Below are 27,941 nucleotides of genomic sequence, written 5' to 3'. Positions count from 1 at the left end.
AAGTTCAGCTACAATTTGCAAAAACAAAGCTCCCCGGAAAAAAAAATCAAGTTTCCCGAAAGCATGTGGGAAACTTGTGCCAAAAGATGTGTTTTGGTGTTGCAACACCAAAAGAACACCATACCTATGGTAAAGCATGGCGGTGGCAGTATCGTCCTGTCATTTCAAGCATTTTATATTATAAGACCCTAAAAAATTATAAAGAAATACCAATTAGTTCTGGAACCTCTGAGACGTAAACTATATTCAATTGTGCAGGTTAGAGGTCACATTAAAGGTGGGAAAAGTTTTGAAATGATCTATTACGGTCACATAAAACTGTTATTTTAACATTTTACACGTACTATCTACTGCATATATGTAGTGACAAAATGCATTTATTATGCAAACATATGTAACTGAAACAAACTTTTCAAAAACACATTTCTTCATTTGTCCTTTTATTTTTATTTCAGTGAAAATTATCTCATGGTAACATTGCTAGTAGCACATTTATGTTAAATTCCAAATTGGGACTCTACACCAGGTTCATCAAATGCGATCCCTGCACTGGGAAGCACATGGTGGTTTGTGTAAGAAGTACAACAAAACAATAAAACAGAATTTTTCTAGCCCTGAGTCTTGGTGCAGTCATGTGGTTTCCACCACTGTGAAAACTGTAACACTTTCTTCCTCTGGTCATCAAAATTTTCTTTAATCATCTTTCTCCAACGCCGAGGCTCCAAGTCCAGCATGCCTCCTACAACTTCCTGTAATAGAAGAAAGAGAGGTCACTCGTACTGAAATTTTACTGTATTGTAACCAGAAAAAAAAACGAAAGAAAAAAGCCCAAGGAGATGCATGACGTGTAAGAGTCTTAAAACACCCGCTGACCTTGCCAAAGTAATGAGGGAACTTCTGTTCGTTTTCAATGACATGAGCAAAGCCCCCCTGGAGTCCAAAGTCTACGGCAAAGTATGGCAGACTCCGAGGAACCTGGGAAGGCAATAAAATAAAAATGAAAATTACCATTTCAAAAGGAACACAGAGGAGCAGAAGAAGAAAGAAAACAACACAAGGCAGAGGGCAGAACAAAAACAGAGAGAAATACTAAGTAACCAGATTAAGAATGAATTAACGGCACAGAGTAAAAATTAACCTACAGCTTGCCGAATGCTTTTCGAAGAGAGGTCGACAACCTTCTTGTTCATGGCCCATTCCTCATCACACTCCATGATAGCTTTCTAAGAGAACACAGATTGTTTTTTAAAAACCACAATAGAAAGGCTATTTAAACCCCAAAGCAACCAATACACTCAGTTAGACTGATGAGAGATAGGAGGTCCACACACCTTAAAATAGATAGGTGCCATATCTCCCAGCTCTTTGGGTAGTGGGATACACTCTAACACCATGTGCTGTCTCCTGCGGGGATTCATGTGCGTTTCCATGAACACACAGTCCAGCTCCTGGGCCTCGAACATCCGCACCAAAGTACGTCGGAACAGCTGAGGGCAGTAAAGTGGCACAGAGGTGAGCTCAGTTACACTTTATAGCAGCAATTTGGCTCCAATGATTTCTGCCACTGTTCTATAAATGCAGATAAAAGTTGTCCCTGTAGCCTGGAGCAACAGTATTCCGAGCACTGATGGGCTAACCTGCATTTCTGACCATATATCCTCATCCATGCCGGTGGCAGAGCAGTGATGCTGGAGTGGACAGATGAGACAGTGGCCCTCTGTCATCGACACTCCTGCGGGCAGGCTTAGGTACACCTAAGAACAAGATCACAACACACAGACACAGATGAAATTTAGCAAAGCATGCATAAATCTATGAGGTTTAAACCTTCTCGACATTCCAAAAGTAATCACAGCCCACCTTTATCATCTATATTTCCAATTATACCTTGATGGACAACTCGAACGATTGAGGATCCAAGTATGCCAGCACAGATTCCTTTTACTTGTCCCATAACAGCCTGCGTTAACCAGCGCTTACCTTGCTTCCTATCGCCACTATAAGGTGTTTCTGGAGCTCTTTGCTGCTGAAACAGTGCTGGCATTTCTCCATGGAGGCAGCCAGCCTCCTACTCTCCCCGATGGCTTTGTTCCTCATCCTCTCCTCCTCCCTCCCCTCACCCTCCCGCTGCGCTGCGCTCGACACAAACATGTCGTCCAGCGTGTAGTTGTCGCCGTCCGTCTTCCCCATCATCTAGATTAGAGGAGAGCGATAAAGAGACAGAGACGGAGACAGAAACGGTGAGGGGGGCGTCTCTATACATTTTCTCTCGTGTCTGATGTTGTTTTTTGTGTATTTTGCAGTTTGAAATTCCTGTTTCAGACTTTCAAACAAAAAGAGAAAACATACATTTTTAAAAACAGTAAAGCGATAGAAACTGTCATTATTTATTAATTAAGTCATTGCTGTAGTGTCAACTAAATGCACGCAGGTGTCGACTCTCTGTGCATTAACAGTATTTGTCAGGACGCTGACTCTAGTGTTTCTACGTCTGAGTCTTGTCACCATGGTGATCAAGCAACAGGTTGGAATCTGTGTGTATTTGAGAGAGCGAGAGTCAAGCGTCGCTCAAGTGTGTGTGTACATGATACGCTGTGTAGGAGTGAGTGTGTGAGAGTGAAAATTGGATTAGTTTTAGTGTGGGTGGGAATGCGTGTGTGTGTGTGTGTGTGTGTGTGTGTGTGTGTGTGTGTGTGTGTGTGTGTGTGTGTGTGTGTGTGTGTGTGTGTGTGTGTGTGTGTGTAGGAGTGAGTGTGAGGGCATAGAAGTGTGCAAAAGCACATACCGCATTAAGCCAAGAGCAGACAATTTTATTTTACTGCACACATGCCATCACGAGCACTCTCACACAGACTAATTAGGCATTATACGATAGCAATAAATCAACCAAACCATGCTGTCAGTCCTCACTATCACCGCTGATGTTTTATTTACGGATGCACTCCTGATGCAATTTAAATTATACATCGTGAATACAGCACGCTGCTGTAGCCACAAGACACCGACATATCTGATATTCCAGAAAAATGTTAAAATGCACGGTGACGGTAAAGAAAACTACGTTGTGTGTTCTTGATAAAACAGCATTAGAGCCACACAAAGCTGCATTTCTTTTGTTTTTGGATACCCATGCACTGCAGTCACTGTTTACTATTTTTTACTATCACTGTTTATTATGAAATATGTGATTGTTGAAAATAAATAAATAAACTAGCATGCCATTTTTTGTGTGGGAATGTTAATCAATTAAATTTTTTTCACATACAAGATAAAACAATTAGTCATTTGTTGCATCAATGAAGGACGTTCTGTTTTGGTGGCATTTGTGTGTGTGTCATTCTTTCTGTCTGTAAGCCCGATAGCATGAAAAGTTTTAACTGAACTGTGGAGGAGTGAATTCATGTTAGCAATCCTTTAAAATTTGCCTTTCATCCATCAACGTCTTCAAGGTCAACTTAATGATTTATTGGTCAAAAATGGACAAAAAGCCTTAAAACATATAAATATGAAGTGTGGTGTGTATTGTCAACAGTACAGAAAGTACCAAATAAAGATTTACAATGTTTCACATTTGACCTCTGACCTCTCCTTCAAGTTCAACAAATTGATCTGAAGCTCAAAGTGATAATAATGCTATACATTGCTATTTAAAACTGTGTTTTGTTCTGCCATTGTTTGTATTGACAACACATGATATATGCGGATGTTAAATATTAAATTACTTTGACTCTGACCTTATTTGACCTTGAAGAAGAGGTCAAACTTTCATAAAATATCTTTGATCTATAAAACTGTGCTTAAAATTCAGCTGTCTTTGTTTGTATTGGCAACACTCAGGAAATAATACGGGTACTAAAAATCACATTATAGTTTGCATCCAGACATCAGGCCACATTTGACCTCTGATTTCACTTTTAAATTTCACATCTGCTTTTCGTTTAAGCTGATCCCAAAATGTGTTATTTTTACTGCACTACAAACATCCTAAATTATGCTTAAAAAGAATAAAGACAACAAAATGAATGTATACAAAATATAATACAATTCTCTTAAAAGTTGATGCTTCAAAAGAGGACAATAGGATGATCCAAACACAGCTATCTGATTTGAGCGAATTTGCGACTTGTTTAATTTTAATTTTTTTTATTTTTTTTATTTTTTTTTCCAATTAACAAAATCAGGAAAAACTATCTACCTCAAGACACCCGATCAAAGATATCAGGACCACAACAAAGGCCTCTCAAAGGTAAATTCAGGGTTATTTTGATGGCACTGTGGTGAGCAGCTGTTCAGTAGTTGGGGAGATATCGTGCTCTGGACCAAACAGTTGGCTGAACAGACACGCAGCCAGATGGGCCGCCTGAGATGACCATTTCAGCCGTACCATCTGCATACAAAAACCCACATTTACAAACAAGCACCTATGCTTTTTGGAAAATGTAACCAACACGTTTGAAGTCATACGACTGGCTTGGTGAGAGTTGGAGGGATAAGAGAGGAAGACGGAGAAGAGTTAAATAAAACTGAGAAAAACACGGACAAGCGGATAAAAGGCTTAGACAGATAATTATAGATAAAGCAGAGAAGATAAGAAGGAAGGGCCGAAGAGGGAAGCAGAGTGCGATATCAAGAGAGAATAGAGAGTTTGTCTTTCTCTTTGTAAATCATCAATCTATAGCTGTGATTAGCAGTATTTATAGAAGCCCTGCCATGGTAACTGTAGATGTATTTTTAGTGTCACTCTTTGTAGGTGCAGAACGTGTCTGTGCGTGTGAGATTTTAGACACACATATGTGTAGTGAATATATAAGTGAGGCTGAGTGACTGAGACAGCAAGAGAACGTAAACGAGTAAGAAAGGCAGAGACGAGGAAAAATGTGGACAGAGCTTAAGTGTGTGGGTTTTTTTTAAATTTCCATAGCAACTCCTCCATCCTTTTGTTTATTAACGCTTTGCTCTCTCTCTCTCACACACACACACACACACACACACACACACACACTCTATGACTTCTGCACAGGTTCTTATCATTTTCCAACCTGCACCAAGAGAAGAAGCAAACAGCTAAAAAAATGAGGAGGAAAGAGGAAAATGTGTCTTGGCTCATGATAAAGTGCGGGCTGCAAAGCTGCTGATAGACTGACACACGCACCACAACCTGTCAGAACTCATCTTCTGCTGTGTGTCTATTTCAACCACACAGTGGCTGAGAGAGTCTCACAGAGACAGCTAGTAGTGGAGGGAAACCAATAATGACATCGAACCAAACACTGATGTGACGGTGCAAATTTTAAACGCTGCCGTTTTCCTCAGAGAAGTGTGACAGAAAAAAAGGGGGGTAATCTTTCACATTAACATGCATACATAGTTAGTTTTGCCATATTTTGTGTCCACTATCTTCAAGTTTGTGTGTTGCTGATCTTACCTGCTGCCAGGGATATAAGCTGACCAAAATCAATATGCCCTGCATTTGTCAAGGTTCATTGATTGCTTACATTTTTTCAGTGTATGAACCCAGTCTGAAATGGGAGAAGAACAAAACCCATCCCTGACAGCATGTCTGAACTCAAAGAACTCAGACTCAAAGAAGCAGCTTTCAACTACTCCCTTTATTTCCAAAGGGAGTAGCCAGAGCAGTCGGACTGGCACAGATTTTGCAGCAGATTCACCTCCTGATGCAAACCTGCCATTTATCCAGGTTTGAGACCAGCTCTGGCAGCACACCGCCTTGTGACCCCCGATGGGTTTGTATCTGCTCCTTAACTTAACTCGAACCAGAGATCTTTTCCATGTATCCACTACAATGTGACTCAAGACCAGCTCCCAAGATTGAAACCGGCTTTTGTTTGTTTGGATCCACTATGTCCTTAATTAATATAAAAACCTACTTTTGCCTCCTTTATTTCTGTTTCCTAGATAAAATATAAAATAATATAGTGGCAGGGATACAGCACACTGCTTAGCTGTTGTTTCAAGACTGTGGACAGGAGCCCTGTTTGTTCGCAAACATGAGGAAATTTAAATTAAAAACAAAACAAAGAAAAGGTGTAAAAGATGCGCCTCATTGGTCCTGCAGAGATAAAAACCTGGTTGAGGTTTTCATTTATTTTTTAATCAACTAATTTTTTGCTGTCCTGAGTAACAAAGCAAATACAATGTCGAGAAGACACTGACATGAATATTACGCACTGCAGAACAAAGCTCCAATGTCAAAGTTTCCAGTCTTTTGGAGATGCAGTGGCTGCTATTTTTACACTGCACTGCACATTACCAGATGTGCGCCCTGATCAGTTGATACTACAATCAGCTGATGTGAGTTTGTAGAAAATGGTGGAAATATACAAGTTCTGAGGAGTGGGGAAATGGACATTACCTTTATTTTTAATTGCGTAGAAGGACAAGAGTGAAACGGTAAAGCGCAATCTGCATCCAGGACAGGAAAAAATTGCATTATACTGCTAACACAACATACGGTCTTTGAAAGCATCTGCACAAACAACATGCTAACACAAAGTTAACAAGGTATCCAGAGCAATGTTAAGCCTGAGTGCATGCCAACCCCATCCTCACAGCCTGAACCTGATCAGGCTTTTAGCATTGTAGCCTCCATTTTTCCCTACAAATGGTTCTACAGTACAACAGCAGTAGCGATCGCTTCGAAGTCTCTTTGGGCTGATTTTTAGCTTTTCTTTGTGTTAGTCGGCTTGTGTTCAAACCTAAACACTAAAAAAAAAGATCTTGTGTTTGTCGTCATTAGAAAAGAGATTATACGATTTATATTGTAAATAAATAAGCATTTCAGAAGTTAAATAAAGCTATTGCACGATTATGGTGAAATGTCTTCTTACCTTGGCAGCCATACGAGAGTAAAGGGCATTCTGATCCTGTGCAGAGCTCATCTTCTCCCTTCTCACCATCTCCTTTAGACCGACATTGTCATCATCTTGGAAGTAACGGACACGCTCACCGTCAACATGCGTCTCGATCTGAAACGAGACAGAAAGACAGAAGTATGAAAAAGAAGCAAAGAGAGACAAGATTTTTTTGAAATCACTGGAAATTGGGTGTGATGTTTAAAATAAGCACTCCCAGAAGATTAAAGTCTATTCAAAACATCTGAAATCATATATTTGACAGGAGGTGCGAGACAGTGGACAGAAAAAAAGAATCAGGAAGAATAAAGGAGACTAGACTGCTCTATAAATTTATAATGACCATAAACTGAGGGCTTTGATTCTTGTATACAAGTTTCAGCTCAGAGGCAGGTGCTTGTTGTCTTTTCACACACGATGAATATCACAAAAAAAGAAGTCAAATAGCTGGATACAAGCCTCTTATTAGCTCCCCATCTCTCAACACCTCTGTTGCATCAGTGCCCAGGACCCTCTCAGTCTTTTTTTTTCTTTTTTTTTTCTCCAAGCGTTGGCAAGCTGATACAACGAATAGATTATTTATCTAATTTCTTGCATTACATAATTTTTCTTTCCTTACCGGTTTCTTCTTTCGCCGTCCTCCATGCGGTTCCTGAGGTCCAGATGGGGCACTGACAGGCCAGGCCCGACCTGACTCATCTGTTCTGAACAGCAGGATTTCCCGGTCTTCACTGGTCCCGTCTGAGGCCTGAAACAAATCAAGTGGGTAAATTTTAAGGTCTATTTAATTCTGTAAATACACAAAATTATATCTGTGCAGGCGCTCAACCTTTAACCATTCAACAACCACAAACTGTAACAAGAAAGGTCATTTTAAAAACAAGTTTTGATGATATTTTAAAAAAGAAAAACTGTTTGAAATGTACTAGCAAGGTGACGTTTTCAGTCTCATCACTCAGATCACTGCATAGGAGGAGGATGGATTTAATGTTAGTGGATCTGTCAGATTTCACAGGCTGTCGAGACAGAGGAAGCAGCTGAGTTTCAACTAATAATCTGGGCTCCTTCAGAATAAAAAATACATCTTACTTGCAGTGAAATTTTAAATGGCTTGAAAGGGCTGGACTTAAGCTTTCATATCATTCTGAATAAAACACAGGACTAACATCTCCATATTTTACGTATACTCTCCTAATCTTTACTTTGCTTTGGTGAGAGTTATCAGTTTGATTCGATCAATACAGAAGGAAAGACGTGTGTAACTGCAGTTTAATTAAAGTTTTAAAGTTTTGACAGGCAGACGGGAAAGAAGAACAAAGAAGATGAGAGGACGCCACATGAAAATGAAAACTGGGTGGTCAGGGTGGGGATACATGGCGATATTGTATCATTTTATCAACAGAGGCACACAAAATACAGATACTTTATTAAATACATTACTGTTCACGCAATATTTTTTCATCGTTTTGATGGTCACTGTGGTGGCTATATTAATTTCTTAAAGTTCTCTCTTTCTCTTATATTTAATATAACCACACTACTGACGGACAAGCGCCTGTTTTTATGCATTGTCGTTAGCAACAACGACGGTAAAACCATCGCATGTCCGCTTGTTTATCTTCCACATAAACCTTTCACAATAAAGCTCAAGATCCTGTTGAGACTTTTCAAAATAAACTTAATCACGTAAAAGAGTATGCAGAGTATTTATGGATGAGAAGCAAAAAAGAGCCGCCAGGTGCTAAAAAAATAAACCTTAGACTCAAACGTTAGAACCGGCTTTTCCCCGCAGCACGCCGTGTAATAAATACTCACAAAGAAAACGGCGGCCGTTACAACTTATGTCTAAAAATGTATAGTTTCATGCTTCGGTTAAAACACTCGACTCCAGGTACGAGGCCCAGCTGGGAACACTTCACGCAAGTCGAGCTGCACGAGATTCTCAGAATGTACAGAAAATGTAAAATTTTTGTGATTTATATCGTTATCGGACGATAGAATTCTTATATCGGGATATGAGACTTTGGTCATATCGCACAGCCCTATAGAAGAGAATATTTCCTCCACGTTAGTCACTATAGTACGGCCTTAAGTCTCCACACATTGCAAAAAAAACACTAAATACAAGCCAGACATTCAACAAGAGTCAAAACACTGAACACTGAAAAGAAGCCAACTGCCTTCTATAACAACACAAACTGGAAGGATCTCAAATGAGTGCAAATCAACACCACTTCATCTTTACAGTGCTGAAGTACCTCTCGGCTGATAAGTGCACTAAAACCTAAGAATTATTACATTTTCCCTGAACCCTTACCAGGTATTTCATTCTAGTCCTTTCATTTGGACAGGGAAGCCTTTCTTGGGGATAAATCTGGCCTAACCTACAAATAACGATCTACAGATTATAGGAATAATCACACTGTTTTTCATGTCTTTATAAAGTTGTTGAGCGTCTGCTCATCTAAGAAATATGCAACCATTTGTCTGGGTATCCAGCTGCGTGTGAAGCCAGAAAAGACATTAGTAAGACAGTAAGTAGAGAAGAAGCAGTGCCCTGACGTTAGAGGACTGAATTGTCTGCGCTATGGACACAGACATGGTAGCACATGCATCCGGCCCCTTTCACTTGGCCCCACTGGTGTTCTCTTATTTCAAACATATACACATACATACATCATGCACACTTATCCTGACCTCTGATAGGAGAGTGCGTCAGCACACTACAAGACATTTGTGTCTCATTAGGAATCTGGTGAAGCGGCTGAACAGGAGCAGTTTCCAGACAGCGCGACGTAAGAGCTGAACAGAAACACGACTTCAAACAAATAAATTCTTTTTACAAGCAGTCCCCCATGACAGCAGAGTTCACTTACATCTGAAGGTGTGTGTGTGTGTTATATACACAGGACACGTTTAGTCCTGTATATATATATATATATATATATATATATATATATATATATATATATATATATATATATATATATATATATATATATATATAAGCCCTTTCACCCTTTCAGATACAGGATGTGTAACGGTGCTGGCCTTATCACTTTTGCTAAAATGCTGTTATTCTATCATTTAGAAACAGGTCACTGCTACATTGTTGTTCTTCATGCTTTCATTTAGATATGCTAACAAGTGAGAAAGCCACGGTGAGTGTGCAACATTGGGTGCTGGATATAAATATGTGAGAATGCTGCTAAAAACAGACATCCGGCTCAAAACTTATCTAAGGAAGTCATTCTGAGCCTCCTTTGCATCTTTCCACAGCTGCATGGCTCATTCCTGCTTCTAACGCTTCCTTTAGTTTCTGCAAAGCCTGTCTGCATAGTCTTGCAGATTTCAAAACAAAATTTCTGGATGTTTTTTTTTTTTAGGGGGGTGGGGTGGGGAGGTGGGAGTTCCTCCATTCCCTTGGAGGTCATAATCTTATACATATCTATGCATTAATAGATGTGGATTAGACTTATGTCACACTAAAAGTGATACGTAAATGTTTTTAGGTCTGACCCACTAAGGCTGCTGTCGTAACACAAAAATTGAGTGACTCGGATGTGAAGCTGACATGGTCAGACTTCTGTGATGTGGAAGGTGTCTTTAGGGACAGTTTCTAAAGCTGGGAATAAAGAAACGTACAAAAACACGTTTTCCTTTTTGTGAAAAATAAAAATGTTTTGTTCTCTGTCTTGTTCGACCATCTTTGTGTCATTTAGGAATGCTACACGGCTTTTCGAACGAAAAGCAAACCGCATTGAGAACAACCCAGTAACCAACCGCACAGCTTCATGGTCATCTTGTGTTATTGAGAGGTGTTTTTAATATTCTGTCTCCCTTTTCAATAACTAGTTAGATAAAGTTAGATGGTGACTTTGTAAAGTATCTACAGACCTGGTTTGATTTGGCTGCTTCTTGTAGCTTCTTCCTGGCAGCATGTTTCTCTTTGGCTTTATGAGCTGCTTCCAGTTGTGATTTCAGCTTCTCAATGACGGCCTAAATCACACACAGACACACACACACAAAAACAGAAATTTAGTTATAACACAAAGAACACAATGTTCATATATAACATTAAGTTTAAAGCTTTAGAGAAAACTTTCCCAAGACAGGAGACTTTGACCAATCAAAGATCCTTTCAGACCTGATCAGGTGAGTATAAACAAGAGAAGGAAGTCCCCACAGTTTAGTAAGATTTCCTAATAAAGTGGGAGGTGAGTGTAGTGCACTGATACCTTCATTAAAGCCAAGTGTGTGACTGTGAACTGCACTTATGGAACACAGGTGTGCAAACATAGACATAGTTTGATTGCTTTATCATGTAGGGAGGTGATTACGGCCAGGATGGTAACACTGTAACAGGCAGCTCTGACACGCACCAGAAGAAATCCCATAGCACTCTTAGAATCGACACAGGAAAACAGACAGAGGAAGGCTCGAGTGCGCGGATCAATGAATGCTATAAATTAACAGATCCCCTGATGTGCTGTTAAATCCATGCAAAGATGAGAGTTGAAGCATATGTGCCGAGGAAAGGCAAATCAATATCAACTCTCCCACAAAGCTGAACAACTTAACTCTGGATTTCACAACAAATATGAACTTTAGAGGTTTTTTTACATCAACAAATTCTGACTTATTCATGTAGTCATATCCATGTGTGTTTATATGCTGTTGATCATCTGAGACTATTGTACTATACACGCGATCAATCAAACTGAATACTAAATTGCCACAAAACCAGAGGATTTTTCAACTCTGTGTCAAAACGGGAGGTTGCATTAAACCGGACAATGTTCCGTTATGAATGATGTTTGTAGCATACAGGTAACTAGACTGAGGTATGTCTTTTAGAACAAGTCAGTTCTAAAGGCGTTTCTGTATCCATCGATCCATCTGCTGCCACTAATCCAGGTCCAGGTGTTGAGGCAGCAGTCTAAGAAGTCTCTAAGCTCTAACAGACATCGTTCTCCAGCTGTTCTAGGAAGACATTCCCAGGCCAGCCGTGAGTCACGTTCTCCCCAGTGCTTCCCCTCGTTCTCCCAGTTGGACTGAAACACCTCACCCAGGTGGTGTCCACCTCAACTGGGTCCTTTTGATGTGAAGGAGTAACAGGTCTAGTCTTGGGCCCTCCTGAATGCAGTGCAGTTCAACATATTTTGCTGCTTTGGAGGAAATTAATGCCCCAGTTAAAACAGGTTGACAGAAGGTCAGCAGTAATAAATAACTGCCTCACCGTATTGCCCATGATCTCTGCCTTTATTAGCTTGGACCCTAGTTTGTTCAGCTCCTCCTCTGACAACAGTGGAACCTCTTCCTCCTCCTCTTCTTCTTCCTCGCCTTCGCTCTCAGCCCTAGGTAAACACACAGAGGAGAGACTGAAGGGTGCACTAAAACAAAGAGGTGAAAAGGAAAATTTAAAACATGTCACCGATTTACTATATGTCAAATTCATAACTCTAAATAGAAACCTGCAAAATTAAATTTTCCATTAAGTTTAAAAAATAAAAATTCACTTGAACTGTTTTCCTCTTTTCCTTTAGACTTTTCCGTACTCCGCCTTCCGAACGGCCGCTTTCAAAGACACAATGATGCCACCCTGATAAGAGGCTTTATCTTCTAATTGGAAACGTATTTGTGAAGGTTTTAATTTTAACCATATAGTTGTTTGCTTCTGTGTTTATGTGTTATGAATCATTTGAGTCTTTGAGCCCTCCAGAGATCATTACATCCTTGCCTTGAAGGATTAGCTCTGCAGCCTGGGAAGCGTCGTTCTAGGCTATTACACTTCTCACAGCATCATTTCATGCTGCTGCCACACTGTAGACTCATTTCATGCTGCAGGGGTTCTGAGTGCCGTTTTACCCAAACAACTCAGCTTAATGAGGCAAAACAGAACAACTGTGAAGCCTTTACATAGCACTGATACTCCAACATCTGGCCTACAACAAAGGACCATGTTGGACTTGAAGTTACTGCAGTTATTTTTAAATTCTTCATAATGTGTGTCTCACAAATTGCAAAATAAATTAAACATTTCGGTGTTAGAAACGCAAGGTTATGCTGCAAACCCTGTTCTAAAAAGGTTTTGTCTGAGATTAGTATGTACGTATGTATAATACAGAGGCAAATAAGAGAGACGGAAATTCTTTTTTTTTTTAAAAAAGAAGACTTGCAGGGGGCATGGTGGAATTAGCTAAACTGCATCAGTCTGACTACTGGGAAACGCTGTGTGAAGGAGCTGATAACAAATGCTTTCACAAAGTGACTGATGTCCGACACCAGAAACATGGAGCAAACAGCATTGTGACAGAAACTCCGCTGCAGGGGCCATTTACAGTTTTAGATACAGCAAAAAAACAAACAATCAAAAAACAGCATAGATAAAAGACAACTGGCTAAGCTTAGAGCTTATTTCCATCTGTCTGTTCATATGCAACAGTGGTTAAGATATTATTAGGTAAGCTAGCATGTAGGAGAGGAAAATATGAGAATGTTTATAAATCAGTTATTATGCCTATTGCAGCTTTATGCAGTTTAACATCATAGAAAGTTTTGGTTTTTAGGCATTAAAATAATTTAAAAAAAGCTTTAAACCTTGGTGGTGCAGCAGGTTGAGGAGCAGTTACAGTCTTCTCAGCATCTCTCTTGTTTTCCTGTTGTGGTTTATCAGAGGTGTCAGATTCACAGGCAGGACTGCTGCTCTTCTTCCAGGCTGGAGCTCTGCTGGAGTCTTCATCATCAGAGCTGGGTTTCAGGAACCCTCTGGATGGTCGTGCAGGAGGAGGAAGACGCTGAGGAGCTGGAGAGGAAGGAACTAAAGATTAGGGACGTGCACAAATAGTTGACAAGATGACTAATCGTCTCTTCTGTCACTAGTCGGTACCGAACGTACCAGTCGCAGACTAATTGCAATCATTGTAACTGATGCCCAATGATGGTAAATAGTAGTGTCCTATTAAAGTGTGGCCAGAGGGGACAGACGCAGTGCTCCAGGACAGATTTAAAAACACAGACTGGAATATGTTCACCCACACAGACCTGGACCAGTACGCCTCATCTGTACTGGATTACATCTCCAAAACCACAGACAGTGTCACCACCCAGAAACGGATCACCATGTACCCCAACCAGAAGCCTTGGATGAACCGGGATGTTCGTCTCCTCCTGAAGGCCCGCAACACCGCCTTTAGGTCAGGAGATGCACACGCCTACAGTACAGCCAGGGCTAATCTAAAGAAGGGCATCAAAAAAGCCAAACACCATTACAAAAAGAAGGTAGAAGAACACTTCTCCAACTCCAACCCCCGACGCATGTGGCAAGGACTCCAGACCATCACAGACTACAGGACCACCAAACCCTCCCCCGCATCCTCTGATGTCTCCTTCCTCAACGAGCTCAACAACTTTTATGCTCGTTTTGAGCGAGGGAACCCCACAACCACAACCAAAGCAGACATGACGCCAGACCACCAACCTCTGACTCTCTCCCCCACCGATGTAGGAGCGGTGCTGAGCAGGATCAATGTCCACAAGGCTGCAGGCCCTGATGGCATCCCCGGGCGTGTTCTCAGAGCGTGTTCTGGGGAGCTTGCAGGAGTGCTCACAGACATATTCAATCTGTCCTTGGCCCACGCTGTGGTACCGGCCTGCTTCAAATCCACCTCCATCGTCCCGATACCCAAAAATTCCAACCCATCTTGCCTCAATGATTACCGCCCAGTAGCACTCACCCCCATCATCACTAAGTGCTTAGAGCGACTGGTCCTAGCACACTTCAAATCCTGTCTTCCCCCCACCCTGGACCCCCACCAATTCGCATACCGCCAGAACAGGAGCACAGAGGATGCAGTCTCCATCGCAATGCACTCTGTCCTCTCACACCTGGACAACAACAACACCTACGCCAGAATGCTGTTTATAGACTTCAGTTCAGCATTCAATACAATCCACCCCTCACAACTCATCAGGAAAACTGACAGACCTGGGCATCAGTTCCCTCATCTGCAAATGGTTACTGGACTTCCTGACCAACCGCCCCCAACATGTCCGGCTGGATAACCGCTGCTCATCTACCATCACAATGAACACCGGTGTACCACAAGGCTGTGTGATGAGCCCTTTCCTCTACTCCCTCTTCACCCACGACTGCAGACCTGCTGATGGTTCCAACACCATCATTAAGTTTGCAGATGACACCACAGTGATTGGCCTCATCAGTGACAACGATGAGGCTGCCTACAGGGAGGAGGTGGATCGTCTGGCTGAGTGGTGCGACAGAAACAACCTGCTGCTTAACACCGAGAAGACCAAGGAGCTCATCGTGGACTACAGGAGGAATGCTGACCCACATCCACCCATCCACATTAAGGGGACGGCTGTGGAGCGTGTGAGCAGCTTCAAGTTCCTGGGAGTCCACATCTCCGAGGATCTCACCTGGACGACCAACTGCTCCAAGCTGGTCAAGAAGGCTCACCAGCGCCTCTTCTTCTTGAGGACTCTGAGGAAGAACCACCTGTCCTCAGACATCCTGGTGAACTTCTATCGCTGCACCATCGAGAGCATCCTGACCAACTGTATAACAGTCTGGTACGGGAACTGCTCTGCCTCGGACCGGAAGGCGTTGCAGAGGGTCGTGAAAACTGCCCAGCGCATCGCCGGAGCACCACTTCCTGCCATAAAAGACATCTACAGGAAGCGGTGTCTGAAAAGGGCTGGGAAAATCATCAGAGACCCCAGTCACCCATCGCATGGACTCTTCACCCTCCTGCCCTCTGGGAGGCGCTACAGGAGCCTCCGGACTAAGACCACCAGGTACCGGAACAGCTTCTTCCCCACAGCTGTCAGACTCCTGAACTCTGCCTCCTGACATCTGACCCACGTTAAACTCATGGACTGAACATACACACACCCACAATGGACAACTGTACCCTCAAACACACAATAATAACATGGACTGAACCACCACTCACAACCACCAGCACTTTATATAGCCTCTGTAGAAACTATCTACACCCTCACTTATCTTAACTGCACTACTGTATAGCTCTGTGTAATAATCATTCTGTACATTCGATAATCTTTAATCCTACAACTGTTTACAACTTGCATAGTTCCCATTTCTGTATAGCTGTATATCTCAGATTCTGTAAAGTTATTTATTTCATATTCTGTATAGTTTTTCATATTTATATCCTGTTCATAGCCTGTACATAGCTTGTACTCACTACAGCCTGTACATACTTATAGTTATAGAATATTCACAACATACTTCATACCGTGTACATTATAACATACCATAATAGACCCATTTCTGTAATATACTCACATATCTATATTATTGCTAATATATATTGTAATATATCTATATCACTAAAGCACTTCTGGATGGATGCAAACTGCATTTCGTTGCCCTGTGCATGTGCAATGACAATAAAGTTGAATTCTATTCTATTCTATTCTATTCTAAATGTTATGTAGCCATGTGCCGCCAGATGAAGCATTGTTGCTGAGAAACTTCATAAATTTGTTAATCTTGGGCTGACATTTTTATTGACATTATTATTGTTAATTTTTAAAGGCGAAAGAATGAGATCACAGATACAAGTGTGGAAAATGAGCTTTCGTCGAAGGGTGGATGGACTTTAGCATAGGAGGAGGAGTTCACTCATTCAGAAGGGGGTTTAGAGTGGAGCTGCTGCTTATCCACATTGAAAGGAGCAACGTTAAGGTGTTTTGGTGTTTTCTCACACAGGATTAAAAATAAGACGGCCACCTCCTTCTGACTAAGGAGGAACTAAAAGGGAAAAAAACCAACCAAAAAACAAAAATTGATTACCCAGTGATTGCATCGTCAAGTGACCGATCGCAAGCAGTTATAATGGCCAAGTGGTCACTCAGAGGCAGCACCCTCAGCCTCTGGCGATCACTTTTGATTGTATAGGTTGCCTGGTGGGAGGAAACCTGCCTCCGAAATAATCGCGGTCCGACTCAGACTGACTGCAATCACTCTCAGCGAAGGTCTGCAGATCTGCAATACGTCTCTTTGCAAGAGGTGACTTGACTCAAATGGGTGCCAACTGTATGACTCTGGTTATAATCCCATATTTATATGGGATTTATATTCCATATTTATACACCATATATGCAATTTTGTGGTTAAATGTGATTCTACAGCAACTACATCAGTATTTGTGGAGGAATTTCTGAATTTCAATTCTGGCTGGACTCTGCATGTGAATTTCTGTTTGTAGATGCCAACAGATTTGCATTTTTTTTCACCGTCTACCTTGTAAACTGACAGCAGACTGTCTTATCACAGTTTTAACGCCATCTTGATGCACTAAAGTTGCTTTGTAAACATCAGCTGACTGCGAGTGGTCGCAGACATGTTCACCGTCTTCAAAGCAAAGTGAATAAGATCACAAATTAATAGTGCATGGTCACAATTCTTATGGCCATGTCATGATCTCCAATTGCTGTTTTTTCCTATAATGACTGTAGCATTATGTAGCAAATGTTCCCTAAATGGGATTAATATATTGATGCTTCTTTGTACATATAAGAAAAGGTCTTGACGCAAACTCACTTTCACCACTGTCATCATCTTCTGAGGGTTTGAGGAAGCGGCCTTGCAATGATCCAAGCGTGAGGGAGCGTTGATTCCAGCTTTGCCCAGAAGATGATGCTGCTGCATCGGTCCTACCTTTTTCTCTTTCTCCATCCCTACACCTATCCCCATCTTTCTCTCTGCCTGCATCTCTGCCTCGTCCTCTATCCCTGTCCCTCTCTCCTTCTCTGTCTCTATTCCTGTTCCTGTTTCTTCCTCTATCCTTTTCATTTTCTCTATACCTGTCTCCATCTCGACCTCGCTCCTCCTCTCTTCCTCTATACCCTTCCCTCTCCCCTCCCCTTCCACCGCGGTATCTTTCTCGGCTTTCCGATGACGATTCCTTGTCCTTTTCATTTTTTCTCCACCGATCTCTGTCTTCCCCGTCCTCATCCTTTCTCTTCCACCTCTCCCTGTACTCCTCTTCTCCTTTCCTCCACCCGCCTCTGCTTGTGCCATCTCCTTCTCTTCTCTTCTGGTCGTACATAGCTTCTTCAGCCTCATCAAGTCTCTGCTGAAATTCTTCCATTGACTATAAAAGGACAGAAATACAAAACACCACAAGGCAAATGTTCTCAGTTCAGATTTTCAGATCACATACCTGAACTTTACTCTGGACCTAAGGCACATAAAACAAAAAGTGGCAGGAAACAATAGAGTGAATGCATAATGTATCTGGTGTATAATTTCCAGCAGGCTACTCTGATGTGTAAAGATTTTGCTGGCCTCAGATGCAGGTGACTCTGAAGGTATTTTTACTGCAGTTCAACATGAATCAGGCAAAAAAAAGCAGCAGCTTTCTGGCTGCCTGACTAAGCTGAAAGTCAGGTGCGTTACTATAAGAAACAAGAGCTGCGCTGCTGACAAAGTTTTGACAAAGGAAACAGAAGTCATGCACACAGAAAAACACACACGCTCTATTCACACAATGTTCTGACAGTGAATTTTTTCTGCGCTGATAAATAGATGCACAAACGCTGAAACTGCTGAAAGTGACATAAAGGACACCAGGCACTGTGTGTGTGTGTGTGTGTGTGTGATGTCAAACAGCAAAGACACAGATTAATAATAGAACAAGGTGTGCAAGGTGTCTCTTTCCTCCCACAGTAGTGAGGGAATATGTGTGCATAAATCCTCGTCTTCTAAGTGCATATGCTTTGACAGTTAAGCCTTTCTTACTAAGATAAACGTGAACGTCAGTCGATGTTTTTATGTCCAAATCTCAATTGTTATGCAGCGTCATCATCCGTTACGTGCACATGTATGTGTGCGAATGTGTGAGAGCAGCAAGAGTCAATTCTCACTCCGTATCTCTCAGCCACCACATCACTGAGGCTGCGCTGTTCCCTCTCTGCCTGCTCCTTCATCCTCTGGTAGCTTTTCCTCAGCCAGCTCAGACCACCATCATTCACTACTGGGCCTGCAGGCATACACAGGGAAAACACATACAGTTAGGTTTTTGAATAACACATTTATTTTAATAAACATATTTTTTTTTACATTTTGCCTCTGTATGCCAGAGGCAAAATTAAATCAAACAACCAAGGCTGTGATTTAAGTGCAGGCTCTCTGCTTTAATTCAAAGGGTTTTACAAAATTTTACAAATCGGTTTTGGAACTGCAGTCATTTTTATACACAGTCCCCACATTTTCAAAGGCTCAGAATCATTAGGACAAATAACTGACAGCAGTTTCATGGCGAGGCTTCTACCCTCTTTGTTTCATGGCAAATTACACAGATGAAAGATTTGGAGCTGATGCAAAATGCTACAAAAATGACACAAACAAGCAGCAGCTGAAGGTGACTGCAGTAAAGAACAGGCGGAGCATCTCAAGGGTGGAAACACACGTTTGGTGAAGCCTACGGGGTCTAGACTTCACATGGTCACTGGGTGGGTGCAAAGGATTTTCCTCCAAAAATAATCCTGATATTTAAAAGTAAGCTAGTCTGTCCAATTCATTTTAAGCAGTTCAATCATATCTTGATTGTGAATTTTAACATCACTGTGGTGGGGTACAGATGCTAAACTACAAAAAAAGGAAACAGGAAAAACTGTAAAATATAAATTTCATTTAGAAGTTACAAATCTATGCACACCTTCACATTTTCTTAAGATGGGCCGATTTGGAGTATTTGCTGGGCTGGTTCTAGCGCCCAGGCCTTATGTTTGACAACACTGTCCCAGATATTAATTAGCATTATCTACATTAAACTCTACAGTAGATCCAGGTGACCTTTCACTAGTGGACTTTTTGCACACACCATCATAGAAACAAAAGAAAACAAAACCAAAAACAAACACCTAATCCCAGGTACAAAGAAAAAAAAATCCACAAAAAGCGAGTGAACAAAATAAGAAAGCCAGGCTGAGGCAAAAAGAAGAAGAGTAATAGAGAAGAACCCAAGGTCAGGATTAGGGAGGTGGGAAAAAACTAGATAAACACATTTTTCAAATCTATGGGAAGTTAATGTTCCTTCCAACTTCCCAGAGCAATACGACATGACGAATGCACCGACCAAAGCCAAATGTCTCTCTGGTCAAGGTCGGCAATGAGCATTTTATTTCTTTGTGTTTGGGAGCACGCCACTGCTTAAATATCTGCTTCAAAGCTGAAGAGAGGAGAGCAAAAAGCTAAAACTCTGTTGTCCTTAAAGTAGCTGTACAAATATAAGACTGCAGTCTTTTTTCTGTCTGTCTATCTCTTTTAAAAAAGTGTGGAGAAATGAGGTGAACAGCATTCCTCAACCACACTAAATTTGAATTAAACATGAATACTCCATGTATTTGTTTTTGTTTCATCCTATTTTGCTTTGCTCTCAATTCAAGTTTACAAGATGGTATGCAAGCTCTCAAGGGGAGCTTCACTTATGGTATAGAGATAACAGACACGTGCGTACATATCTGAATTTGCTTGTCAGCTTAACGCAGCTCTCTCACTTTCTTTTCCCAAATCCCCGACTCAGAAGCCTTGCTTTTCTCTTCCTCTCCTGTCACACGGCCAATTTTGTTTTCTGTCTACAAACATGCTTTTTATTATTTTCTTTTTATCTTATTCTACCTTCTTCTGCACATTCAGAACACCAGCAAAGTCTCTGGCTAATTAAAAAAAAAACCTCCCAAAAAACAATGCAAACTTACAGAAACTCCCTTGAGTAGGACTGTGGCTCAAAGAAATCAGTCTTTTTCAATGCGGGCAGTTTCAGGGAGAAATATAAATGTGGGGTTGAGAGGGTCACTGTTTGTAATAGTAGGAATGTTCCTCTGAGGCCTCAGATTGTAAGAGTATCCAAATAAAATATCCATCAATTAAAAGGCATGCAGGAAGGGAAGATGTTAAAGCCCCCGCATAGTATTTTACAAATCATTTAGTACGTTTATTTACAATACTCGAAAACAGTATGTAAAAGATCTTTCCTAAATCAAGATAGTTGCTTCAAAGGATGAGAATTAAATATGGAACTCAACTTCCAAGCCAACATGAACAAAGGTCCTTAAAGTACATAAAAAGAGAAGCTGAGAAAACACAGGAAAAAAGTGTGATATAACCTCAAAGACAACACTATTAAGTAGGCCCAGTTTTAAAATCAATGTACATTTAAGGGACTTATTTTAAAGCCAACATTTCAAATACCAATTTGAGCGAATGGGCAGTATAGTAAACCACGGATTTGTCAAATGTCTCATTTACTTGAGCTGAAGCCCAGCAGAAGGGAGAAGGATGGAAGAGAAAACATGACAATCAAGGTCACATGAGCAAGAGAAGACAGAAAACGGGACAAACAGGTGGAACATCTGAGTAGCACACTATTTTCAGTGTTAGGTTACTCTAAATTATGTACAGTGTATAAGCTGCTCTGCACTTCAATCTAAACCAATATAACTAATGGATATTCATGTTCGCTGATGATAAAGTGAAACAAACAAATACAATTAAGAATCAAATTATATTCTGAGGAGATGAGACAAAAATCCTCAAAGAATAGTTTACATTTCGCAATCATAAAACTGGAAAACTCTCAATAGAGTCTAGTATGTTACCTTTTTTTGCTGCAGAATCAGTCATCTCCTCTGGGGGCAGTCCAGTTCCTCCATCTTTCCAGTATGGGTTTAGCTCTAATTTGTGCAAACCAGCCTAAGAATTATAAACACACACAAAAGAACATCTTATATTAATTTAAATAATCCAACAGGAGCACAAAAACAGTAAGCGGTGACAAACGAACGTCTCACTCACACTGTTTGGGTGAGAGGTTCGACCCAAGCTGCAGAGAAACAATTTGGACATAAACGATCTCTTTAACTTTCTTAACAGCAGTTCATCAAAGCTACTTCTTACTTGACTGTCATCCTGTTAGGAATCCAAGGACGTGCTGTGCTGAGCAGTTCTCATAATTCGCTGTAGGTTTTCTGTTACACCCTTAAAACAATTAATGTGATATGTACATTAAACTGTAGCTATGCCACGCACCACCAACAGTTAATGCTCAACCTGTGAGAGACTCTGCTGTGAATATTTTGCAGTTATAAAGAAAGCTACACTCATCACACGACCCAGCTCCCAGTAGTTATGACAAAGCAAGCAAATACTAGAAGGTTCGTTTTAATTTGATGATTCAGAAACTGCTCTTCTTGCATGGTATGCTGAAAAGATTATTATGATGCGATGCATTTGGGTAGTGTCACTCTGCAGCCAGAAACTAAGTGGGGAAAAAAAAAACAACACACACAAACCTGTTCAATGGCCTGAGCCTTGGCTCTCTCTTCCTCTTTCTGACGTTCTTTCTCAGCCCTTCTATCAGCAGTGGATGTAGTCTTCATTGCCAGGAAGTCAAAAGTCATCCATTCATCTCTCTGCGGGGTGAAGAAAGACGGTGGAGAGTTAAACAAGGAAAATACACAACTTAACACATAACACGTTTCCTCTCATATACAGCAAACAAAGAAGTGAAAAACTCCAAAAACATTTTCAAATTTGCTACTTTACGGAAGTAATTAATGAGTATGTACGGTTTAAAAGCAAACAAAACTTGTGTGCACGTGTAAATGCTTTCATATCTCTATCGACAGCATCGCCTCTTATAATGAAAAATGAAAAAGGAAAGGTCATTATCATTCAGGAAACCTGATTCTACAATTAAAAATACCTTGAAAAATTACTTTCTGAGTCTAATAATTATTTAGTAAAAGAAAGACTTGTTGAGGAAGTGACCTGGACATTCTGTGTTGGGCTGACGTCGCTCTCTGAAGGTTTGGACTCACTGGGAACTTGCCAGGCTTTAGTCTGTGTCTGAGGCTGAAGCTCAACCCACTCATCTTCAGAGTCCTGACACAGAGTCAGAGGAAATAAAAGGAAAAGAGAATAAGACAGGAAATGATAACAAAGAAGGGAAGCAATAAAAAAAAAAAAAATCAATCAAAGAGTGACAAGAGCTGCAGTCTTCTCAATCAATAGCATTGCCACTTGACAGGGATGTCACTTTATAACAAAATAAACATGCTTTGATCATTCAGAAATGTCACAATATGAAATCTTCAACTGCAAAGCTCAAGGATTGCTCATATATCAGATATCAGCTTTAAATCGAGAATAAATCTTCAGGATTTGACTTGAGGCCACGCTTAAAGGAATCCTGCAGTAAATGACTCTAATCTACCTGTGAGCTGTCACTTGAGCCATCTCCTGTTTCTGCCGCCTTCTTCTCTTTCTTGGCCTTCTTCTTCTTCTCTTTCTTCTTTTTTGATTTCTTCTCTTTCTTCTTTTTGCTTTTGACAGAACCCTCCTGCAGCAGATGCAGAGGGAATGATTATTTTCTCTTAACTTCACCTTAAGTTTGTTAGATAACCATAATTTGTCAAAAATGTCCACAGAATCATCTCTCAATCATAAAAGATATGCACATGTGCTTTTCCCCAGGTTAAAGTTCTCCAATAAAGAACAAACACAGGAATATGTCTCCAACAGTGATCGACATCCATTTCCAAAATGAAATGAATAAAGAACTAAATAAATACACTATGAAATAATAAATCGTCTAATTAATTAACCAAAATTGAAAATAGATAAATAATTGTATAAAATGTGTCATTAATTACACCTTCAATAGAAAATAAATTATTTATCAAATCATAATTAATCAAATGTACTGATTAATTGTATTTAAAAACATATTTACCTATTTAATTATTTCATGACGTAAACTGCTCCAACACAGAAAAGTGCACACAAATCAATTACACAAACCTACTGTAAAACTTAAGAAATGATTTTACTGCAAAGATTTCCCCAGTGTACCAGCAGCCATTACTTCAAGGAAATAATAAAAGTTTTTTTAAATGTGTAATATAAGTGTTAAATCTGTAATATAAGTCTTAAAAATACATATTTTTACGAGCCCAGTCATATTTGAGCAAACGCAGTAAGGATGGTTCGTGCAACTACCTAAAGGCACTGTCTGCACGAGTATAAATGTTCCATCTTACGTCTTCTATCTGCTGCAGCCTCTCGTTGACCTCAGGGAGCATCCAAGTGTCCTCCCCTCTCTGCCTTTTCAGCTCCTTCCTCCTCTGTTCTTTGTCATACTGCTGCTTAGCCTGGATGACAAAATGGAAATAAACACTTCAAAATTTTTACTAGCATTTGCATTGTGACATATATTTATTGGACACTTTATTAGGTACACCAGTTCAACTGCTCATTAACACAGATACCTATTAAGCCAATCACATGACAGCGATAGAGCATGAGAATGAGGAAGAAAGATGATTTAAGTGACTTTGAACCTGGAATGATTCTCGGTTCTGTCCAGGTTGGTCTGAATATTTCAGAAACTGCTGATTTACAGGGATTCCCGTGCAACTGTCTTTAAGGTTTACATTGAAAGTTCAAATAAAGAGAAAATATAAAATGAGCAACAGGTCTCTGGGAGAAAAGACCTCGTCAGGGGTCAAAGGTGAGAGGAGAATGACCAGACTGCTGATAGGAAGAGTAAGTCAAATAACCACACGTTACAACCAAGGTATGCAAAAGAGCATTTCTGAAGCCACAACACATTGAACCTTGAGGCTACAGTGGCAGAAGAGCACACTGGGTGTCACTCTAACTAAAAACAAGAAACTGAGGCTGCAGTTCACAAGCTCACCAAAATTGGACATCAGAAGTTTGTAAACTGTTTCCTGATCTGCTGAGTCTTGATTCTTGCCATAACAGAAGAGAATATGGTAAGAATTTGGTGGAAACAACATGGAAGCATAGATCCATCCTGCCTTGTATCACCAGTTCAGGCAGCTGGTGGTTGTGTAATTGTGTGGGGAATATTTTCTTGGCACACTTTGGGCTCCTTCATAACAAATTAGCAATGTTTAAATGCCACAGTTTAACTGCATATCACTGCATGTGTTTTTTATCCCTTTGTGACCACAGTGTGTCCATCTTAAGAAGGCTGCTTCCAGCTGGATAAAATACCATGTTACAAATAAAAAATATTAACACGTCAATGAGTTCAGTGTACTCCGATGCCCTCCTCAGCCACCAGATCTCAATTCATGTGTGTTGCTATCAGAGATGGGCAGTAACGCGTTACGCGTTACTGTAATCTGATTACTTTTTTCAAGTAACAAGGAAAGTAAGGGATTACTATTGCAAAAACGGTAATTAGATTACCGTTACTTTCCCGTAGGAACGCTGCGTTACTGAAACCGTGATTTTTTTTGCGAGAATGTCTCACGACAGTGACGTAAGCGAGTGCGACGTTCGTGACAACAGCTGTGTGCAGATCAACAATGGATCATATATCGAGTGCGGGAGAGAGTATGAGCGTTTAAAGCATGGAAGTACTGACCTTACTTTGAGTTTGATTCCATAAAAAGTGACAAAAACATTAGTGTCTGTTGTGCGTGGGAAGAAAACTTCTTTTTACACCGAAAAAAACCCCCTAAACTTCCAAGCAAGCACCGAGTGCACAACGACGTAATGGGAAATTCACAGAGAAACTCGCGGATTCTTCCATTGACAGCTGCGCCACACCTGCACCAGAGCACACCTCCGCCTACCCCACTCCGGCCTTACAGGTGAAAATAGAGCAACAGGACCGCTGAGTCTTTGATTTTATTTATTTTCTGCTGTGTTTTACTTGCATCTATTTGAAAGACTGAGTGCAAACACAAAAAATATTTTATTTTATGTGCTGGAATGTGCAGAAAATAGGTTTAAATGTTAAACTAATTTCTTCAAGTCAGAGAATGGTGCATATAATTTAATTTTTGCTTGATGCATAAAGTTAAAAGATTAAAACGGATAAAACAAGTTTAAAAAAAAAGAGACTTTTCCATTTGATTACATTTTGTATGATGGATTATGCAGAAAAAGTAGAATTGGGTTGACAGATCTATCGCTTTATCACCTATTCAGGTTGTAAATTGTGCTTTTAAAAAGTAACTAAGTAATTAATTACTTTTGAAAATAAGTAATCAGTAAAGTAACGGGATTACTTTTTTGGGGAAGTAATCAGTAATTAGTTACTGATTACTTTTTTCAAGTAACTTGACCAACACTGGTTGCTATCACGTCAATAAGGACCAAAATCTGAGCAAAGTTTCCAAGACCTTGTTGAATCTTATTTACAAAAAATTAGGACAGATCTAAAGACAGAAGGGGATCTAACCCGGTATTAATCACCTATATCTAAAAAAAAAAAAAAAAAAAAAATGTCTGGTGAGTATAATACCAGTTCAGGAAGATGCAGAGCTAGCCTGATGCGGTGGCCAGAAACCGAAAAGCTGACATTAAAAATTATTAGAATTTGACAGCTCAATATCGAAAAGGCAGTCCCCAAACAGAGACGTGGTTCTCTTTGTTTTGCTTATTACACAGGAGATGAGGGCTGAGGTTGTCAAATATTTAAACATTAAACGGCCTTTCAGTTTATGTTTACATGTGTGACATTGATTAATCATTTCTATTCCACTTTAAACTCAGTACAATAAATCAGGTGGCACTCTTTGCTTTAGCCACCTCAATTACGTGTGAGCAAAGCAGATAGTGTGGCTCATCTCCTGGAAACATCATCAGGTGCACTCTGTGGGAGTACCTCCATCTGCTAACAGTGTAAACAAAGCTGCACGGCAAAAAGATAACGCCCAAATTGTGTATATATGTGATTATAACAACGAGGCCGTCCTAATCTTTAAAACGGGCAGCGCGAGTAGCTGACACTGTGGCATATATCATCTGTTAAACACATGTCTGCTATCTGCCTCATTCAGTGTTTGCCTTCTCTCTACGAGCCTGACAGGATCTGCCTGTTCAGATACACAAATGTCATCGGGTTATTGTGAAGATACACAAGTCCTGTTAGCTTTCCAACATAGAAATGGGGACCAAAAACGACACAAAGGTGCCGGTTTATATAACAAGTGAGGATAATTCCCTGAAAAGACGCTGCTGTGTCACAAAACACCCACACTAAGAGTTAACATGACTGTGGGTGTTAGCCTACTTAGCTTGCTAGCTTTCCTTTGAACAAAACGCGTATGATTTAAACCAAAAATGATGGCAATTAAACAAATTTAGATTTAAACAGAGAGATATTGTTTCGGAAGCTGACATTTCGTACCTTCTCTAGCGCCTCTTGTCGTGCCTGTCGTTTCTTTTCTTTCCTTTCATCGATGCTACTTGTACTCTCAAAACTGAGTCCGTACGCCGCCATAACAGCGCCGTCAATGTTTTTGTAAAGTGTCGTAAAGCGTTGAGGTTTACGACTACTATCGTTTTGTGGTTATTGTAGTTCAAAAAGACGGCAGTAATTTTGTCGTCCAATGTTTTCGACTCATTTTTTCCCCTTATCCTATTTCATTATATATGGACACTTATAATTTGGCACAATGTTTCACCTGACAGTTAACATTTACATTTACAATGACAATTTAATTCACTTCAACAGAATGTGATTTTAGTGTCTACAATGAAGATAGTAATATAATCATAAATACAGACTGTATTTACAATCCACAGTCATTCAGCTAGGTGCTGGAAATATTCTCCAGATTTTGACCTATATTGACATGTTATCATCACACAGTTGCTGCAGATTTATTTGCTTCTTGTTTATTACTGAATTTCCCGGAGGAACCCACCCAAGGGATTAATAAAGTTTCATCTAATCTAATTATGCCAATCTCCTGTTCTACCACGTCCCAAATGTGCCCTACTGGAGTTAGATCCCATGACTCTGGAGGACACTTGAATACATTTTCATGATCAAAAAACCAGTTTGAGATCATCTGAGCTTTGTGACATGGTGTGTTATCCTGCTGTAGGCAGTCATCAAAGGATGGATATAGTTTGGTCACAGAAGAAATTCGATATGGTCAGCAGGAAGACTTAGGTAAGCTGTGACAACAATGCCCAGCTGGTACTAAGATGCCCAACGTGAGCCAAGAAATTACCCCTCATGTCAT

General features: G+C 40.4%; 1 protein-coding gene across 1 annotated transcript; it reads right to left on the bottom strand.

The window, feature by feature from the left end:
- Positions 1–419: 419 nt before the first annotated feature.
- Positions 420–27,224, bottom strand: cwf19l2 (CWF19 like cell cycle control factor 2). Its single transcript, XM_040009142.1, has 19 exons — positions 27,098–27,224; positions 23,967–24,077; positions 23,141–23,266; positions 22,696–22,809; positions 22,218–22,337; positions 21,525–21,618; positions 18,789–18,904; positions 17,464–18,016; positions 13,473–13,677; positions 12,112–12,229; positions 10,770–10,871; positions 7,492–7,620; positions 6,849–6,986; positions 1,981–2,193; positions 1,638–1,754; positions 1,332–1,487; positions 1,143–1,223; positions 874–975; positions 420–749 (listed from the first exon to the last, which is right to left on the bottom strand). Exons 1-19 carry the CDS (start codon positions 27,188–27,190, stop codon positions 609–611), a joined length of 2,829 nt encoding a protein of 942 aa, XP_039865076.1. The 5' UTR covers positions 27,191–27,224; the 3' UTR covers positions 420–608.
- Positions 27,225–27,941: the final 717 nt, after the last annotated feature.

The sequence above is a fragment of the Simochromis diagramma genome, unplaced genomic scaffold (assembly GCF_900408965.1).
Source record: "Simochromis diagramma unplaced genomic scaffold, fSimDia1.1 OVJJ01000344.1, whole genome shotgun sequence".
NCBI classification, from domain to species: domain Eukaryota; kingdom Metazoa; phylum Chordata; class Actinopteri; order Cichliformes; family Cichlidae; genus Simochromis; species Simochromis diagramma.
Note: the sequence above shows the minus strand (reverse complement) of the source record. Positions and strands in the feature narration are given on the sequence as shown.

What these genes read in the sequence shown, in the direction of transcription:
- cwf19l2 (XM_040009142.1), bottom strand. Translation starts at nt 27,190, where the DNA reads ATGGCGGCGTACGGACTCAGTTTTGAGAGTACAAGTAGCATCGATGAA. An exon ending in TGGCACCTATCTATTTTAAG is followed by an intron (nt 1,224 to 1,331) that starts GTGTGTGGACCT and finishes GTGTTCTCTTAG; the next exon opens with AAAGCTATCATGGAGTGTGA. An exon ending in TCCCTCATTACTTTGGCAAG is followed by an intron (nt 750 to 873) that starts GTCAGCGGGTGT and finishes CTTCTATTACAG; the next exon opens with GAAGTTGTAGGAGGCATGCT.